Source organism: Ambystoma mexicanum, chromosome 9, assembly GCF_040938575.1.
Source record: "Ambystoma mexicanum isolate Mex_15411 chromosome 9, UKY_AmexF1_1, whole genome shotgun sequence".
Lineage (NCBI taxonomy): Eukaryota > Metazoa > Chordata > Amphibia > Caudata > Ambystomatidae > Ambystoma > Ambystoma mexicanum.
In genome coordinates this window covers 373,899,071-373,920,447 of record NC_090931.1, presented here as the reverse complement: position 1 = coordinate 373,920,447, position 21,377 = coordinate 373,899,071, and the positions used below count along the sequence as shown (strand labels likewise).

General features: G+C 43.1%; 1 protein-coding gene across 2 annotated transcripts in view; it reads right to left on the bottom strand.

Moving 5' to 3' along the window:
* MTMR4 (myotubularin related protein 4) overlaps positions 1-21,377 on the bottom strand; it is a 1,314,188-nt gene that overhangs the window by 1,044,090 nt on the left and 248,721 nt on the right. For both annotated transcript variants that reach the window (XM_069614837.1, XM_069614836.1), the window contains one exon: positions 13,853-13,969. In XM_069614837.1, coding sequence (XP_069470938.1) covers positions 13,853-13,969 — 117 coding nt within the window. The remainder of the gene's footprint in view (positions 1-13,852; positions 13,970-21,377) is intronic.

Genomic DNA, 21,377 nt, shown 5'->3' with positions numbered 1-21,377 from the left:
ACACATCTAAAATCTGTTGTTCCCACAACCCCAGAGAGACTAAAAAAACACTGGCTGAGACTCCTATGGGTTCATCAGCCGCAGTAGAAAGTTTCCACTTGCCATTGGGACTTCCTCTTCTGGAGCGAAGGCTAAGGAGGCAAGTTGGATCCCTGAAGGTTTACCCTTGCATCTGGGATCTCCTTTCACATGGTCAGTAGAGCCACAACCAAAGCATTTACCAAATGCCTTCTGGAATGGAGGCTTGTTCTGACCTCCCTCTGGTTTGGCACCAGAGGAGACACTATTCTGCTGTGGTTTCCCTGGTTGCTTACCCTTCTGGTTTTGTTTGGGGCCCTCTTTGGAATTTGCAGTATTAGAATTCTCTTTGGAGTCCTTTTTAGGCTGTTTCCCCTCATCCTTTTTCTGAGTTACCCCAGAATCCTTGTGAGTGGCCCTGTTGGCAACCCACAAGTCAGCAGCCTTAGCTAGCTTTCGGGAATCTAATTCCTTTGAATCAGCCAAGTGCTGTCTGAGCTCAGGAGAGCAGGCATCATAAATTGACTCCAACATAAAAAGATTCTTCATACCTTCATAAGTGTTCACTTTGTAACCCTTAATCCATCCCTCTATGTTTTTCAACCCTTCACTCACCCAGGTAGCCCAAGGGGTACCATCATGCTTTTTGAGGGTTCTAAACCTCTTAAGATACTGGGAAGGGGTCTTCCCAAACCTAGCTATCGGAGCTAGTTTCACACATTCATACTCTTTCCTATCCTCCTCCCCCAACTCCATTACCACATCAGTTGCAACAGGGGGAAGCCTAGAGAACAACCAGGTGAGTAAGTCATTTCCTGTGATGTTCTGGAGCCCATGATTATATTCAAACAGAGACAACCAATCCAACACATCCAACTTAGGCTCATACATACCAACCAATTCTTTAGGCATCGGGGTCTTTTAGGACTGGAACTTCTAGAGGAGCCAGAGAGAGAAGCATTTTCGACAGAAATTTTCTTCATTTCTAGCTCATGCTTGAGCTCCATTTCCCTTAGCCTTAGTTCTTGATTCATTTCCTGATGTCTCTGTTCAGCCAGAGTATTCAGTCTCTTGAACTCTAGTTCAAGTTTTTTTCTCTAATTCGAGATATTGAGGACTTAGTGTGGGACTCGGCAAAGGCCCAGTAGGTACAGCAGGTAGAGCAGACAGAGGCCTAGGGGGGACAGTCACAGCAGCCTCACCCTCCTCTTCTGACTCTTCCTCAAGATTATCAACATTTTGATCAATATCAATTTCTATACTGTTATCTACATTTTCTGGCATTGTAGGTTCCTCAGACCCATCATCCAGACTTTGGTTAGCTAACAACCTTTCTATTAATTCCATTTTCTTGCCTTTAGTCAGGAGGTTCGTATGCTTACATAATACTCTTTAACAATCAGCAGTTTTTGTAGCAAGGGACTCTTGACTATAAGTTTCCATAGTTGACATGTTAGAAAGATTACTTTCAGTGCTAAGCTTTGTGGTTAGTTGTACGAAGGTATCCTAAAGCACTCTAAAGTGTATACTCAATACAAATCCCACCGCTGTACACCAGTGATAGGCAGAAACCTGTGCAGTTCCCTTAGGGACCACTGCAAAAGATTTAAGACTACAGGTGTTGGCAGTAAACCCACTTGGTAGCAGTCTGCACCACCCAGATTTACCTGGTAGCTGTGGCTGAGCAGTCAGACTTCCCTCAAGAAGAGTTAGGCAGTATGCAAAGTATACACAATAGGCACTCGGATACAATAATACAAGCAAACACTGACCAGTGCTTTGGTATCAAAGTATATAATTATTTATTTAAAAACACACAATTTGAAACACTCCAGCACTCTTATTGTAAAATATTCTAAACACAGTTACTATTGTAATATATCCACCCCTTTTTCCTTATCAGATAAGTCACAGTAAAACACCACTTATTTTCATACAGAGGTGAGCGCTTAACTAGATTGCACTCCAATAAGTTTGTGAGAAAGGGAGGAAAAAAGACAGAATATGAAAAGGTACACCACTCTAAGATTGAGGAACACTGTTAGCAAGGCAGAAGGGCGAAAAGTCACTGGTGAGCCAAAGTCCAAAGGCTGGGCCCACTCTTAGAGAGCAGAGCACAAATGCGCCCAAGATCACACAGTTACACTATGCTTAGAAAGTCTTGCCGAGGGTTCAAAAAGGGTTTAGAGAGGCTTTAAGAAAGTTTAGCCAGGGTGTCCCAGACTAACCCAGGTTCGAAAGCCGGGGGCTAAATCTACCCCGTACAGTCGGTAGCAAGGGAAGCCAGGCGGGACACGGTACCTTAAGTGGGAAGGATCCTCCAGCGTGTCGGCAGTTGTTCCTGGTAGTGGGTGCAAGTTGCGTCGTCGTCCAGGGGAAGAGAAGATCTCGACTTGGAGGAAAGATGAAGGTCGTTGCACTACCAGGGCAGAAACCAGCCGCAGAGTTTTCCGGTTAAAGGTGGTACCTTTGTTTCGCGGTCCTGGTAAAACGTGGTATACCGGTTGCCGGGGTGCTTGGCACAGGCAAGGCGGCCACGAGGTACGTCGGGAAGGCGAAAAGACGGTGAAACTGGTTATCCCCACCAGTCAAAGGAAGAGGACTCTCCGGCGGGAGATCTCCGCTGTCGTTGGGAAAAGTGGTGAGGCAGTCCAGCAGGGCTCCACCGATGGTGGTGTTGTGGCAGGTCGACTCAGCTTCTCCCTCGTCGGATTCTTAGGTCCTGTGGCGACTTCTGAAGTTCCAGGCCCCAAAGCCCTGCTTTTATGCTGAAAACCCCCATTCACTCAGCCTAGCTGTCACTCAAACATGCTAAGTGGATAGCCGGCCGGCTCACCACTTGGGCCAATCAGGATGGAGTGCGACTTGAGTTGCCTAGCCAACTCAGTCCAGGGTGCCTAAATTCCCCTCCACCCCTCCTAAGTACCCCGGACAGAGTGGCACCACTTTGGAGGGCTTCTGTGGAGAAGCCCGTCAAAAAGTGGAACAAAGGGCTCGACTTGGGTTGGAGTTACAGAAGAGAACACAAACGCCATTTTAGAATCAAGTTTTGGCAAAAAATACCAACCAGAGAATTAATATTAATTAAATAAACCGGCGGTATGTTCGAGGCTACCGTAAATAATTAAATAAAAGGTAGTAGCCTAAAACAATGGGAAATCCCATAGGAAAATATTCGCGGTTGAATATAAAAAGTAGTATCCACTGCCACCAGCCAAAACTCGATCAGGGGGGACGGAGACATGCCCCCTCGACTAACAGACCCCGGGGCAATCGAATTGCCCCAGCCAGTACGTCCACAATATGATGGTTTGTACTGGTTCTGTTCAGAATTTAAGACTAGTAAAGTCAATGGTGACTTTACATGCCCTGGGAGCCAGTAGTCAGTCCCAGGGTATGGAGTCTATACTGGGGGGTCACTATGACACCCCTGTGTCACTGCACTGAGGGTGCTGTGTAACACACATCACAAAAACACATGAAGCCCTATGGAGTAAAAGACCCCATAGCCCATAAAACACATCTAGATTCAAAGAAACACACTCAAATCATGCCCAAGAGTGAGGGTAAAGAGTCTCACTCTAGGCAGGAGAAAAAAAGAAACCCCAAACATCCAGCAAAGCTGCTGGTGGGCTCACTAGGTTAGGAAATTCAGCCTAAACAGAGAATTCTCCCTAACAAGTAGCACGAGGCAAAGCTTCAGATTTGGACCAGTTTATTGTGTAATTTGAGAACAAACCAAATTCTTCAGTCAAGCTCATCAGGGCAGGGATTGATGTCATCAGGCCTCGAATAACCACTAGAAGATAAATCGGCATACAACCAAAGCTTTTGACTAATTCCATTAAAGCTAATTCCAGTAATCTTATCGTCAACTCTTATTGCCACTGCTAATGGATCCATTCAAATCACAAAAAGCATAGGGAATAAAGGGCAACCTTGATGACGAGTCCCACGCTGCAGGTCAAATTTGCTTCATAGTCTTCTGTTTGTATTAATCTCTGCAGTGGGGTTTGTGTAAAGCACTCTAATCAAACAAGTATTCACTTCCGAAATTAATCTTCTCCATTGTTCTCAGCAAAAACTCCCATCGAACCCGATCAAAGGGCTTTTTAGCATCTAGGGACAATGCCACTGATTCCACTTGCATTTTTTTTAATTCTTCTAGGTAACAGTTTTCGCATGTTTGAAGCCAATACTATCCCCTTGATAGAACCTGCTTGGTTTGGATGTATTAACCTCGGAAGAACACTCTCCAATATGTTTGCCAGGATTTTGGCTAATACTTTGCTATCTGAGTTAATCAAACAAATGGGTCTACAACTACCTGGTTCCAGCTCCGGACAACCTGTTTTTAGGATCAGAGATATTGTAGCATGTCTGAGTATAGGAGGTAAACTACCCATGCTTTTACAATATGCAAATGTGTCTCGAAGCAAACTTAGGACTCCTGCATTTCTCTATAAAATTCAGCCACTAGACCATCAGGCCCAGGACATTTTCCCAAATTCAAACTCCAAATTGCTTTCTTAACTTCCTCTAAAGATATTTCAGTATCCAAAATTTCGTTTTCCTCTCCTGTAAGACCTTTTATCTGCAAATTTGTTAAGAATGTGTCTATTCGATCCAGATCAACTGTCTGAGATCCACTGTATAAGTTTGTGTAAAAATGTTTGAAAGCGTCATTTATTTCTTGTGGATCCCTAGTTATTCCTTGACCCCCAAATTGCTCCATTTGCTTCTCTCTCAAACTATGCGCCAACAATCTTCTGCATTTTTCTCCTTCCTCCTAATATCTGCATTTAGACCTGTAAATTGCATATTCTGCCTTATAATGATCTTGTTCAATACATATTTCAACCTCCTTAACCTCATGCGTTTCCCTTTATCTGCTGATCCCATGACCACCTTTTCTAAATCTTTAATTGAAGCATTCAGTTCCCTCATCTCATTCACTCTTTCTCTTTAATTCCCGACAGTCTCATGGCCACTCCTTGCATAACACTTGAAACTCTCCCGCACTGTATCAATCCCAACTTCACCATTCATATTAACTTATTATTCTTCTACTTCCTCCACCGAAATATTCCTCAATTCTTCATCTCGCAAAAATGTTGTGTTCAATATCCAAATCCTTGTTTTGTATAACAAGTAATTGGGAGTTTCAACCTAATGGGTGCATGATCTGAAATAATACTCAAACTCACAAGTAAGTTCTGGGTCCCCAAACCCGAGCCAACAAATTGTCTAGTCTAGAATAGATATGAGCCTCGGAGCGATATGTGTATTCCCTCCCTGTTGGATGTTCTAATCTCCAAACGGCCGACAGTCCAAAATCCTGCATCAATAATCCCAAAGCTTCTCTATCTTTTTTCCTGCCGTCCCCGAAATGTTGGCTACTTCTATCTAGAACTGCATCCACCACCAGGTTATAATCCCCCTCTATCAACAAATTCTTCCCTCCTGTGTCTAAAATCTGGCGTCCTAATCCATTAAAAAAATGGACCACTGTTCAAATTCGGAGCATAACTGTTGCATATTGTTCTATCGAAATCTTGAATCTGTATTGAAACGGATAGCCAAAGACCTTTATCAGCTCTCGAGCCTGTAATGGTTCCCGGAAAGCTTTTTTTAAATCATGTTGATACACATCTTGAATTAGAATAATAAGTGGAATGGTACATCTGCACTACCCACCCTCGACAACTTTGCAGCTTCTGAGTCTGTTAAATGCATCTCTTGTAGCAAAATAACGTCTGCTTTTAAATGCGAAAAAAATTATTTCCTTTTAATTTGATTATTTAAGCCATTTATATTCCAAGACACAATATGCAAGGAATCAACATGTTTCCCAAGAACTGCCATAGCTACAGAAATATCCTTCGTTGAGCTTAAACCAAATATTGATACAAAAAAACAGAAAAGAAAAAACATCAAGTATAGAATTACTTTGAATTAACTTGAAAAACATACTCTTACTCGGGGCTATACTGAGTTTGAGAACAGTTAATGTAACTGTGTACACCCTTTACCTATACAAGCATTCCTCTCCCATATCCCTAAACAATGACCATATTTCCCCAGATGATTTCCAAAAAGATTCTGTAGTCACTACTTAAAATTCCCCCGTAATTCAGATAAAACCGCCTGCGAAATCGAATGCAAAATTTGATCAACTATATACAATTAACTTTAGTGCGTTTGCTAAACTCCATCAACGCCCTATTTGTCCTCTCTCTCAAATATGTATTTCCCTCCCCCAAACAGGAATGTATTGGCTGTTAAGTTGGAGAATTGAATAGGTCGAATAGGTCTGTACTCCCCTCAACGCTAAAGAAATCCACCGGACTGGCCGTCTCGTGGGGGTATGAATTCCTTAAGTCTGGAGTCCAAATTTAGACATGGAGACTCTGAAATAGTTTGTTTTGCCTGGAGTTTACCTTCCAAACAGACACAGCCACAAATGAATACTACGGTCTACTTATGAGTGTTGTGATGCGTCATTGTGCCGAAATGCCGCCCCACTATGCCCATTTAATAAAAAAGTGGTGCTTATATTGATACTGCATTAAAATATGAGTATATACTATATATTGCTCGTACAAGCAAATCCATTCTCTGTTATGCAACATGCTCCTTGATTAAACTCCAAGGAGATGTCAATCTTCATTCTCCGATCAATCCCAGCCCTTTTCAGTTTGTAGGGTCAACTGACCTGTGGCCTTGAAATAGTGCAAACCCTGATTAATGTGTATATAACAAGGTTTCTCCGATGTATCTAATGAAAGCCATAAAACTCAGAGCGTTTGAGATAAATACGTTTTCCTATAGGAGGCAAGTACACCGGCTCAAGAATACTAATCCCAAACCACTTGCACCATTTGAAATCTGTTTCATGCGCAAGTGTGTTACTCCCTCAGCAAAAAGAATCAATCAAAAAAAACCTAGCCTCGTTCCTACTGGATACAATCATCAACCTAGCGTTCAAATGTCCAGGTTCCCAATTGTAATGTAAAGTTTGAATGGCATAACGTGAATGGGTCAACCTTTTTGGGTAACCTCAGAAGCCATCTATATCATCTCAATTAACAGACAGTAGCACGCGTCAACATGTTCTTGGAACCATAAATTTGAAAATAGCTTGTAGTTACCCATCTCAGTTTACCATTTTAATAACCTATATCTAATTAACTATCCCCCTACTGCCATCACAGACATGCACCCATCCGCCAGAAAAGAATATGACGAAGAGTAAAGTGTAATATAATATACAGGCATACATGGTGAGGGTTGCATGAACGGCACCCATCTGGATAAGCGTCAACATATTTCCCCACCGTACGCCGACGGATCAGGGGCAACGTTCAGCTGACTGTTGCATTATCCTAGTTCTTTCATCATCCCCCTGTTGCCCAGATCGCTCCTTCAAACAGAATCAGGGCATCTAAGGATACATATCTACTACGAGCCATTTTATTACTTTTATAGCAAGTTAACTGTTATCGAACATACCCACAATAATGTGCAATTCATCCAGTGCCATAGCATAATTCTACTCCTTTTAAACATCACAGGAATAGCCAACCATTACTGGCAAGGGGCGTCGCCGGAGAACCCTTATTACTAAACTACCTCCTTGCCACAAAACCCGTGAAATGGATATAATGGAACATATCCACCTTAAGTCTTCCAGTCCCATTTATATCTTCCCACTTGCTGCATGTGAAGTGATGCATTAAACGTGAAACCGCAACTATGGAATATAAGAAATTCCGGGTGAATTAGTGTTGTATTGGCAGTATCCCAATCTTTTCTTGCCTGTATGAACTGCCCCCACCACTGATAGAAAATGTCACAACCCGATTTAGGTATTAAAATACTGAAACCACCCCCGACCAAATTACGATGTGGAGTGTCATTAATAGCTGCTTGCATATTGTCATTTCCAGTTTCAAAACTTAAGTGTGATACGATCTCCCTCTTTTTCTGACTGGTGCTGGCCAAGCAGAGGCTCCAAACCAATCTTAATAATTCATAAAAGTTATAGGGATGGAAGGAGGGTGCACAAGGGTGCGTATCCCCATTAATCTCCTGTGTTAAAAAAGGAAAGAAAATGCGAAATTCTTATCCAGTTGGTAGCAAAGCAGGCAGAAGAAATAGGGAGCATTTTGGTCACAGCAAGGAACACAAATGGCAGATGCAAGATTTATCAAGCAGGTAGCAAAACTGCAAGATGAAACGGGAAACAAATTTATCACGGCAGGTAACAAACAGGCAGATGCAATGGGGTGCCATATTATCGAGTTGGCAGAAAAAGGGCAGATGCAATGAGGAGCCTTTCTATCAGAGTAGGAACCATGGATGGTAGGCGCAAAGGAGTTGGTTTCTATCACAGTGTCATTGAAGTGGCCAGGCTGTGGATAGGAAGCACAAAGAAAAGTAATTTCAGTCTTTGTGCAATTAGTGTAACCAGGCTACGTGGTCGGCAGGTAAAACCACAGGTAGCAGCTACAACAAAGCCAATTTTTAACAAAATACAATTGGCCCAATCACGATAGGACTCAGCAGGTAGCAGAGGCAGATGCAGTAGGGTTTCTATAGCAGGTGGTAAAAGTTGCAAACCTTATCACAGCTGAAGTGTAGTACATATGCTTCAGACCCTAAAACAGGCAATGCAGCAATGAAGCAGTTAGCCTATGGGATCCGTAGATGGTGCTGTGAGAAATAGATTTTAAATCACAGTGCAGTTGTGGGGGAGTTGCATTCTATTGGTAACACATGCGCAAGTTGCTAAGGAGCCAGTTTCCATCACAGCACGACTAGGGGAGCCAGAAGAGAGAAGCTAAGTGGTGGGTCCGGCAGGGAATGCCAGTAACAGTCAAGAGGCATCTTTCATCACAATGATCCAACTATGCTATGGGTTGGCAGGTAGGCCAAGTGCAAGAAAATGCAGTTTCTATGGCTGGTCAAAGGGTGGTGCAACGAGGCGGGCCGTGGTTGTGGGGGTAGGGAAGGAAAGAATAAGCGTTTTAGTAAGCAAAATAAGTCAGGAAAGTAGATAAAAGTAAAAGGGTCTTACCCAGTCTCCAGCGCCAAACCACTCCCTGCTGTTCGCATCCGCCACCTCGTAGGCAGCTGCAGCCAACGGCCGACGCAGCGTGGCAAATTGTTTATTCATGCCCCCCGTTCGAAATCCTCCCATTGCCATTACGCCACTGAGAAAGTTGCATGTTAAGCAGGACGCCCTATGCGGTACGGCCCGTAAGAGCTTAATCCTCAGAACACTCCATAACACTTACTGACAGCTAGAGGAAAGGACCTATAATAACACAACATGAGTTTGAAAGCAAACGAATCCGCAATGCCGTACACTACGACCGCACAGCATTATTTAAAATCCAAACGTGTGAAGATTCCAAACTGTTATATGGCACTATTTTAGCTTAATTAAAACAAAATTGTAATAACTTAAATTACATTAAACTACCTATTCTGAGACAAAATTAATATATATATATATATATATATATATATATATATATATATATATATATATATATATATATATATATATATATATATATATATATATATAGTGTGCCTAAGTGAAGTGATCTAAACTATGTAATAAGTGCAACACAATCAACCCCACATTCAAACCAATCCTTAACCATAAACCCCGAAAGCCCTATTAAAATCCCTGATTCTTATGGTTTCCATAACTAACAATCCATCTCTTTGCCTCTTCTGGATCTTCTGTAGTTTTTAGTCAGTTTGGGAAATAGAATTCGATAATTGCTGATTTTACGAATAGTCTCGATTTCCTTTTCCCTTGCTATTCTCTTTGCTTCCAAGAATAATCTCTTGTTTTCCACAAATTCATTGGGATAATCCGGAAATATCGGTAATTGTGACTTACAAGAAACTTGCTCCTCTCTTGCTGCCTTCATTACTTTCTCTTTAGCATTTATTTTTGTAAAGACCAGTAATATCTGTCTTGGTTTTGTGCAGTCTAATTTCCCTACTCTGAAGGCATAGGCTAAATCCGCTGGATTTAAAATTGCTTGGCCATAAACTTCTGTAAATATTTGGATTAAAGTGCTCTCCAATTGCCCCTCTTTAGTTGTGCTTTCAGGCAGGCTGATGAGCCTATAGTCTTGAGATCTGGATTTCAAGTCCATAGCTAAGTTTCTGATCTTCACATCTTCCATTTCTCTTTTTAGGTCATACGCTCTATAAATTCCCGTAATCTCTGTAGAGAGACCTGCCGAGTCCTTTTCTAATTGTCCAACTTTTTCTTCAAGAATAGACACCTTACCATTTAAATCAAAATAGGCCTTCATCTCACCAACATCCTGGGACACCTTCAGCAGCAGAGAGTAAATATCCTGGGTGCTGAAAATTTCCTCTATGTCTGCTTTAGTTTTCTTGGAGGCAGGGTTCTCAAGGGAGTCAATCTTTTTGGTATTAGTATTAATTGTATCTTTAGATTATCAAAGATCATGGAGACAAGAGCTGCTGGTTCAAACTGCTACCTGCTCAGCCAGCTTTCCAGAATCAACTAATATTAATTTATCTTGATAAAACGCTACACAGTGCAAAGAGTATTACTTCAGCTGGTACTGGCTTACTGTATGCGGCTGCTTTTCTTCGTACATTTCCCTGCTGTACAACCGGCAAGCTTACGTGCCATGCTGGCCACTCCTCTGGGCAGTGCGTTATCCTGCTAGAGCATTTCCAGCGTATCAACAGCAGAAATCGAGGGCCAGAGGGGAGGGCGGGGGCAAGACCGGATCCGAAGAGTGTGTCGGCGCAGAGAGAGAGAGCAAGACAGGGGGGGGAGACAGGGCGAGAGAGAGAGGGCGAGAATATATGAGAAAGGGCGAGCGCGAGAGAGCACAAGGCCAGAGAAAAAGCATGTGAGAAAAAGCACAAGAGTCAGAGAGCTAGAAGAAGAAAGCATTTCCTTAGCTGATTCATATTTAGACTTCAGAACAAGGAGGGGTCATCTGGAACTCTGTTGGGTATGCAGTCTATTCCAAAGTCCTGGCCATAGAGGTAAAGACAGAAGGCTACAAGGAAGATTAAAGCTCTTCTCTCGATCCACATCAAGGGCACATTTGGGGTTGCACTGCTGAAGCCTCTCTGCTCCCTGTGCTCTAGAACTGGGATACTGCAGGGTCTGGAGGTAAAGGGCCCCCTATAGGTGCAGACAAGCTTACTAATGTGCAAGTACGGAAACAAAGGACTCACTTTAGGGTTTTTAAAAAGCTGTGTTTTACCCGTTGACCAGTGACTTTTTCACATTTATGATTGCGATAACTGCTAGTTTTAGGGGTAGTGTGGGGCCAAGGTGGTGCTCGAGCCCCTACGCATCCCTGTACTCCAGCAGAGCGGTGGTTATTTTGTCTGATCTTCTCCCCTCCAAGATTTCTTGCTAGGTTATGTTAAGAATTATTGTAAAGCGCAAACCTTAACCCCCGAAGGCATCATGGCGCCAAGGCGAGAAAACCATGCAGAGGAACGAAGATACGCTGCTGCACAGAGTTAGGCTACAAACAGCCAGGTATTAATAGCACGCCTAAAGGATAAATGGTCCTTGGTGAGGCGAAGAAGCAGGGGAAGAAAATTCCACAGCAGAGCCGCCAGGACCGAATAGGAACAACTGCCTATGCGAGCGCGCCCAACGCGCAACACTGTAGTACAGGCAGTGTTAGCAGACCTCGAGTCGCGTGATGTAACATAGCACATTTTCTCCTGCTGGTATTCCGGACCAGTTTTGTAGAAGGCATGGTGGACAATACACAGTGCCTTTAACTTAACCAGAGTAGCCACAGAAGGCCAGTGAAGGGATAGGAGAATGCCAGAAGGTGTAGGGGCATTTGGGGGGGGAGGGGGTGGAGTGGCTTCCCCCACGCGTGAGTGTATCACGTGACCCAACGCGTTGTTAGCAGGTCGTCTCCCCCTTCTCTTTTTATATATAGTAAAAGGGAAACAAAAAATTAACATTCAGTAGTTTTGGCCTCAACATTTTATGTTCGCAGTATCACATAGATCCGGAACACCTTCTTCATTAACCCAATTGATAAAATCAGAGGTCATATTGATGCCTCAAAACCAAACAGAGCCCTGCAAGCCACCTAAACCCATCCGACCACCCCGGGCACTGCCCTCCTGAACAGACTTCACCCTCCCAAGGATCTCTTAGACACACTCGCTTCACTCAAACCCACTACTTACCACTGACTACTTCCTCCCAGCTTCACTCATTAAACAACTCAATGGAAAAGCACTTAACGCACTACTTAGTATAGTGAACGCCTCCCTCGTTTAAGGTGTATTCCCAGACATGTTGAAAACTGGTCTCACACGACCCCTTTTCAAAAAAACCTTGCTTGATGCAGAGCCATTACAAGCCTTGCATTCATTGGGAAGCTTATTGAGAAAGTAGTTGCAACCAAACTACATGCCAAAAAGCAGCCAGATTGACCTCCTCTGCGATTACCATTCTGGCTTCTGCCCCAAATGCAGCACTGAGACTGAAACCATCCAAATGGAGGATGATGCGCTCAGATTCACCGACACTGGGGACTCTCATCTCCTAGTGCTCCTATACCTCTCAGCTGCTTTTGATAAAGTTGATCACCAAAAACTCTTCCTTCCTTGCAGACATGATGGACTTCTCGAACTGTCATAAAATGGTTTGCATCCTACTTATCCAAAAGGCACCCGGTCGTACAGATGGGTACATTCAGATCCAACGGACTCAAGTCAGCTGTGGGGTCTGGCAAGATTTTATTCTCTCCCCAATCATCTACAGTCTATACATTGAACCGTTAGGAACTCTCCTAAATGACCCACGCATAGCCATCCATCAGTATGCTGATGACACTCAGCTGTACATTAAGGTTATCAAAAAAGGTAGCAGGTGCCTCTCTCCAGAAAGAACATGGCATGATAACCTATTCTGTGGGTCCCCCCACCCCCAACTTTGAGAGTTCGCAGCCATATATATTTTTGCTCACTGTGCCTTTTCACAGATGGGAAACATCCATTTGCATTTCAGTCTTTGTCCCACCCACATAGGCAGTCCAGCACCGAAATGCTATGGCAATTCCCTTCTGAACAAGAGTACCAACAGCAACCCCATACACGTGTTTCAGCCTTGATGGGCCTCATCAATGAGATGTAGCAGTGCCTCTCTGAGAGAGGTTAGCAAAATAGCCTGGTTAGGAGTAATGATTACACCTACACTTAATTGGTAGTAGTGATGTGTCATAAGCTTACTTATTGAAGTTGAGGTGTTCATATAATGCAGCAGTGCTTGTTAGTCTAATCTGTCATTACCTCTATATGTAGACAATGGCAAGAAAATGAGAGGTGAGAGGGCATGGTAGGAACGTATTATGGTAATACGTTGATGGGAGGGCTAGGACAAAGGAATGCTTAAAAAGCCTCTATGTTTCCAGCCGATTAATTCATGGTGGACGAGGGCCTGACAGAAACAAGAATAATGTGCTCCTTTACTGTGCATGACACTGGACAACACACTGACGCACATGAGTGCATTGTACCAAGTTTAGTGTACCTACCAACGGACCGGTACACTGAAACAAGCAGATATTATGGAATTTCAAACTTGTCAGATGCTCCCGTTTGTATGGTTGGAGGTTCTGCTGAAACCAGGCAACACCAACTCAAATCTACTCCTAGCACTACCCTCTCTATATTACCCAACAAGCATTGATATGAACTTGTATTAAATGCCTTACAATCCTTAATTATGGCACAACATTCAGAGAGAAAAAAAAAAGAGCGCAATTAAGTGTCTTACATTGATCACAGAATCTTTAAACTTGATATGAAGCCTGTAGTTGGAGATTGCAATGAGCGCATCATCAGCTCGTCCAAGATATTCAACACCTTCTCCCTGCAGCACTGGAAAAGGAACCTGCAAGAGAAGACAAGGTACGTCAGATTAACAGGAATAGAGTGGTTCACATCAGAGTCATTGACATCCAGGGAAAAATCACTTCTGCAGTAACATCACTGTTCATGCATCCTATATACTGGATTTGAAACTCATCTAACAGTTTATCAATTAGAATCTGATGCACTTAAATATTCTTGCTGTTTACAGAAATCAAAGCACTGAGAGCTAATGAAACTTGGCAGTACGAGCAGCGTGCAAAGTGTAGAACCTCTGTGAAACCACATGCAGAATGTAAATGGTGAAAATGCAGATGTTCTTTCTTATACAGAGAAAACTATTTCCAAATTCAACGTTTGAGCATGCAACTGAATCCCTCACCCCCCCCCCACCCCGCTACCTCACATGGCACATTTAAGATGTCTAGATAATCAGAGAACATGGCATTGAAACCTTGATCACCGGCAGATGGCTCATAAACCTGTATAAAGAAAGAAGCACAGAACCCTCAGCAGGCCTCAAAACTAGCTTTCTGTCCTAGCCATTTAGTAGGAAAGATTTTCATTGTGCGGCTTTCTTTGCATAGACTTCTATGGGAGACCTTTTGCTTTGCTTGGAGTCCTGACCTGACTTTTTGGAGGCAAGTAATGCTGTACTTCCATTTTCTTTTTGTTCATCCTTATGGGGCATCCAATTAGTCCATAGGAGAGTATGTCTCTGAATTTCCTGTATGGTCCCATTTGCACACATCATTCTGAAGTGAAGTGCAGTTAGGATACTTTGTATTCTTCTATCTTTTTCTGTAATGGCTTTTAGTTACTTTTAAAAGGGTGCCTAGGATGAGCCCATGGCAGCAGACATTTTTCTACCATGTTTCTGTACTTGTGCACTTTTGCAATTACCGCAAATTGCTACTAAATGTGGCAAGCACCCCAAGATGGCCGTCTCATAAGGTTTTTGCTTGTCCCTTGGCAATAGTGTTCTTTGCCCTGCTTCCTGCTTTCGCAGGTAAGGAAATGCCATGTATGCTGCTTTCGAGGGTAAAGGGGTGGTTTATGTTTGAGCCCAGATGCGGGGGCTGTGACTGTCTGGTCGCAGTACACATCCAGGTACCTGAATGTCAGTTGCTGTGCAATTGTTGTGGCCAGTGGCTATTCACACATGGATAGCCACTGCCTGTTTGAAAGGTTCAGATCCTCACTATTTGTGTGCTTAGGCGAGCACACAGCCCAAGTTTTGGATACAAGGGAGCCTCCTGCAGCCATTTAACAGATCATTGGAGCCAAGTCCTCTATGAAGGAGAGCAGTCAGTTGACGACCCGATGGATGATCACTGCGGCTGGCGAGCACCAACTCCAGTGATCTCGCAGCTAAGCCCTGCTCCTCTGTCTGATCTCATGGAGCAAATATTGGTGCATATTTATTTTCCTAGCATTTCAGGATTGTAGAATTAATAAGATGGAAAACTAAGTTGCAATTCAGAATTAACATTTTGTAACAAATTATGCTTTTTTTCCCCCCCAGTTTAAGCAAACCAGTATTTCACAATTGTATTTTTCCAGAGTTCCAGTGCTGTATGCATAATCATGCAGAGGCAGAACATATGTACACTTAAAATTTAATGAACACTCTAATTATAAAAACAGTGTGTAAAATGATTATGCACGGTCTAGTTTACATCCATTCAAGCTTGCAGTCAATGGGGTACATTACTATAAATGGTCAGTGGCAGCAGAGTCTTTGCTCAAGGGTGAGTGATTGTCATTACACCAATCACACGTTGTCTAGCCTCTCAAATCTTCGAAACTACAATTAAAGCATCTAAAACCTGACTCTGCAGGAAGCGCAAGTGGTGTTCAAAAACAAACAAATTAAAGTTACATTTGGAATTGAAATAGAAACTCAGCGAAACCTGTCCCTGTGATAATCCAGATAGGTATTTAACTTTATATAGCGCTTCATACATGGTTCGTCCAACATCTAGGCACAGATTATTATACCTCAGTCGATACTCTGTTAACTGACCTCTGAAGGTTGTTAGCCAATAAGATAATTCAGCCAGTTGAGCACTCGTTGCTGCGATCTGTGTGTGATCTGTAGGTTGCAGGTTCAAATCCTGGCAAGGCCAACTCAACCTTTCATCCTTTCGAGGTCAATAAACGAGTACGGATTTCGGTTTGGTGATAATTGTGATATGTTTATGTACAGCGCTTTGCCAAATATAAAATCACCATTTGACCATGAGATTAGATATAGAATTGTGCATGAAGTCCTTGCCTCCTTGCAATGTTGTATCATAACATTGGCATACCATTAGGTAGTAATAGCTCCAGGAAATTAGGACTTTCATTAAACATCAAAAGACAATTCTGCTACTGAACCTAAAAAACACAATACAATTCATGTTTGCTTTACTATGTAATTGGCAAGCTTTTTGCGTTTTCAACCTCAAGGAAGCATGGATTACACCTTTGCTCAAAAAAGATAATCTGAACCCTTCTCTTGCGAAGCACTATTGGCCAAGAACCAATGTGCCCTTCCTCTTGAATGTTATCGACCGTGTAGCCTATCTCCAGCTACAGAAATGTATTGATGACAAATACCCAGAATGGCTATCGTGCCTGTCATTGCACAGAAACCGCCATGTTAGATTTAAAATCGAATCTCAGATCCATCATCGAACGCGGCCATCCTGCCCTTTTGATGTTGCTAGATCTCTCCGCTGCTTTCGACTTAGTTGACCACGCATTACTGGCAACAAGATTACAAACCCTGGTTGGCTGCACAGATCTTACGACGCAATAGCTAGCCTCATTTCTTGGTCCCCGGAATGCCTGTGTGGTGATCCAAAACTCATCTTCTATACCCTCCCTGCTTACCCGTGGCGTTCCCCAGGGATCTTCTCTGTCTCCTACTCTCTTCAACATTTACATTATTCCTCTGCTTCTGTTGCTCGATGACCTGGGTGTCCTATATACCAACTACGCTGATGACACCCAGGTCATCCTCGAACTTTCAGGCTCTTACTCCACTGACTCTAAAGCCATTGCTGCCATCTACTCCCTCATCCACTCCTGGATGAGTCCAAACTTTATGGCACTGAATGCCGATAAAACAGAGAAACTCATTGCTGGATCTAGTCGCATGTTAAAGAATCTCTCCAAGGAATATGCGTCATTTACGATTGCCAATGTTTCCATTCCTGTGGCCCAAAGCGTTAAGACCCTTGGTGTTACCATTGACGCCAAAGTCTCCATGCGCCCACATGTGGCCAAAACCCGAACAGCATGCGGTTGGATTAATGGGCAACTGTGCGCAATGCGTCCATTTTTATCTGTTAGCAATACGTCCCTTCTCGCATCTGCCCTTGTAAAGTCTAGGTTGGACTATTGCAACAGCTTCTTAGCAGGCACCTCTGCCGGCAACATCGCTGCCTTGCAGACCACTCAAAACGGCACGGTCAGAGCTGTACTGGGTTTACCCAGGCACTTTATCACTGAAGCCCGGAAGAAATACACTGGCTTCCTATCAAGCATAGGGTTTCATTCAAGATATTCCCTCTCACTTTCAAATGCTTGAACAACTCTGCACCCATCTACTTGACACAGTGCATCCAGCGCTATGTCCCTGGTCAATCACTCAGGTCGACTGAGCAGGTCAGGCTCAGTCAGCCCCGCTTTCGCTCAGTCAAATTTGGAAAGACCAACTTCAATGTCAAAGCACCAGCTCTATGGAACTCACTCCCTCTTCACCTTAAGAGCTCCACCTCACTGGTCATCTTTAAAAAAGAAACTCAAGTCCCATCTCTTTAACACACCGTAGTCCTCTAGCTTGTCGCCACCTTCCGGTGTCTGATCTTCTCCGTCTCTTCCGATTGTCCCTGTCTTGTACTGTTTTTTTTGCGCCGTGAGGCCTGCGGGTGATTTGGCGCGTTATCAAGAATTAAAATAAACATTTAAATATATAAAGGTGGGATCAAATGGCCAGACCATAGAGAAATAATGAAAGGCGCATTCTGACAAAATGCAGAAAGCTGTTGCATAGTAATGATTTCCATACAGTTTTTGCACACGTCAGTTGGATGCCACATCCATTTTACTCTCCTGCAAAGGAGAAGTCATTTTTACTCTTAAAATCACATTTAATCTCAAAGTTTAAAAATAGGGAGCAAAATACTCCCACCTCAAAACCTTATCTGGATCACTGGCCGAGAATATTACTCCATCTGCAGTAAAAGTTCAAGAAAGGCACGCCTGGATCCACTTGAACGACATGAAACCGTATGCTGGTGAGACAGATGCACACCCACCTGATTCGGAAGCAAGTCAAGAAGAAGCAGTTCAGCACGTGCAGACTCAATCCATGACGAGGAAGGAGGACACTAAAATTGCCGATTAAATAAATGGAAGTGTGCATTTGGACCGTGCTTTTCCCGGACACTGTTTATAGATGTGTTAGCATGAATGATAAAGTAAATGTTCTTAAACCACAGGAATTAGTTAAAATTGGACTTTAGAAAGTGCTGATGTGATGAAAAATGCCAGATCTTGATTGTATTTTTGATGATTGGAAAAGGGAGCAGTTCCCAGATTCTTTTCTTACCGAGTTCTCTTTGGGCAGACCCATGGTTCTATGTGATGTTGATGCCCACAGACTACTTAATATGGTCTTTATTTACATAATTCCAGTCCAGTCTTATCTTGTCTGGCACAAAACCCACACTTATGTGTTTCTGCGAGATCCTATAAATGGCCATGCAATCAGTGGGCTACTTGTGGAGACAATTGAGAAAATTTGGCAGCTACCTGAGGATTTAAGGAGACTGTCCAATTGAAAAGGTTTTTTCCTTCCTTAAAAATAGTACACAGGCACAATGTGGTCTATTGAGCATAGTGCAGTTCCAGAAAGTGAGCAGCCTCAACGATGTGTGGAAAGACACCAATGGTGGGGTTTTATGTATTGGTGCATAATTTTTCTGTGCACAGCATCCGTCATTGTTTTTCTATTTCTGCTCATTCACGCTGCTTACCGGTTCCAGGAAGGTAGAGGTCCCTCCGATTCACCCCACTCCAGTGACCCATGCAGAGTTAGAGGTTGTGAGGAGGCCAAGGCCACATGTGATTGTTCCTACATCACTGACACATGCAAAGTCACCAATTTATCTAACAAATGTTCCTATGATTCCCCCTGTAGGAAGGATGTATTTCATGAGTTGATGAGAGCTCACTTGGCAAGAAAAATACCCAAGAGAAGTGCAAGGGAAGATATTTATGAGTTAAAAGATTATCTAGACAGTACATTTGGGGAATAAGATGTGGTATCAATACATGAAGGAGGTAGGAAAGAAACTCGGAGGAAGATCGCTATATTTGATGTTTGTGCTCTCCTACCTTATGCTATGGGGAATACCAAGATATTCATACCTAAAGAGATAGACGTCCAAAGAGCTCATTGCTCGACTCACCTTGCACTCTGCCATACAAAAGGTCAATTTCTGGGTGAAACAGCATCTTTGGTATGGGCAACTGAACGGAGAGCTCCAGAAGATGATTATGTTCAAGGTTTAAAGACAAGAGACAGACCGCACACCAGAGATCATGTAATAACATCCGAGAAGCCTAGCCTGAAGGGAGCATGAATCCGATGGGAAATAAATAGAAAGCTCAATTGCCAAGGAAAGACTGATGAAGAAATACAAAGATGCAAGGAAAGAGGCCAGATGCAGATCTGGGGAACAGTACTTTCTCCAGATGGCTGGGAAGAAGGCATAGTCGTATGCAGAGCTGTGGCAGTAACTGGACATCATAAAGCAGTTATAGATCGTGTGGAAAAGCGATGAAAACCTCTGCCGAGGCTTGCAAAGTTGCTAACATGGGTCGAAGACAAAGGAGGCCCGTTGCAGATAGTGCCTCTGGCTAGTGCAGCCGAACTGTGGTTTAGAAACGATGGCACACGAAAAGTGGGAGAAAATCAGCAGTGTGGTCGAATCTTTGATGTACCAGGAATGAAGGATGGGACAGTAGCGATAATGGACCACTACTGGGCCTGCCGATCCAGAGCATACATGAAGCTGCCTAGAGATTGTGGAGGACTGTGTTCTATGGTGATTGTTCATGTTCCAGCATTAGTAATTCCAAACAGTGATCTGAACATTGGCGAGTTGCCAAAAGCAGATGCTCACCTGAGAAAGAAGATATCTATTGGATTCCTCAATCAAATAAAGAGAGAATTACTTCTTAGCTAAAATTGATAGAAGTTTTCAATTCTATTCCGTTTGAACAAAGGTTGTTCAGCCAGACCTCAGCAGTGCTTGCTACAATCTTTATGCCAGGGATCCAGACTATGGCAAATGCCAAATGGTTACAGATAATCGTCCGCAGGAGCTCCCATCTCGTTAACACTAGGTATTCAATGCTATAAAGGAAGAGTGGAGAGCCATACAACTGATGACTCTTCAGAACAGATGTGTCCTGGACAGGACTACAGCTATGGATTGAGAGGTTTGTGCCGAAATCGGAGAATCATGTTGCATATTCATTCCTTCTCATGATGAGAATGGCACCTTGACAGAGGCCATAACGATGTTGACAAACTTGCTCGTCAAGATGGAAGATGAAGTGGAAGACATTGCTAATGACAGCTGGTTTGTGTTAATCTTCTCATAGGTTCCACAATGGATGGCAAATATCTTCAAGTTCCTTGGAGCCCCGTTAGTGATGATCATGTTTGGATTCTGTGTGGTCAGAATAATAATCGCACAGTGCAAAAGGACTGCAAAGAAAGCAACAGGAATAAAGATCATGATTGATGTCGAGTCTGGGTTTGGACCCAAACATCTAACAGATGAAGAAATCAGAAACTATGTTAAGCCAGTATTCATGCACTTGCGTGAACGAAATTCCTGTATCCAAGAAACCACAAGACGTATGTGGGAAGATGGATTTACTGCAATCCAAATGGACAATGCAGTCTTATGACCTGAAGTGTTGATGAACATGTGAAAACAGCAGGTTGCCTGAAGGCAGTAACAAAGAAGCATTTCAGGCGAGGATGCCTAGATGTGAAAACTGAGGAGAGTGGTCGATGAATCGCCCAGAGAGGGGGAGTGTAGAAGAAGAGCCAAGTACCTCTACCGGAAGTTCCGCCCCTATTCTGCCTTTATGTTGGCAACCGGAAATTGCGACATGTGCAACGCGATAAGTCCTTGAAACAAGGTATCCATTGAGAAAACCCTATATGTATATGCAGACACATTCCGGTCTTCTGAAGCAAATTCTGGAAGAAGTGTGAAAATGAAAGGACTGGTGACGTCACAAAGCAGAAGTGATGCACCCAGAAGAGATGCAAATGAAGAAAGAATATAAACCTTATAGAATCTGATGGCGAAATACCGAAGTGAGCAACATTTCGGGAAAGAAATGAAGATTGC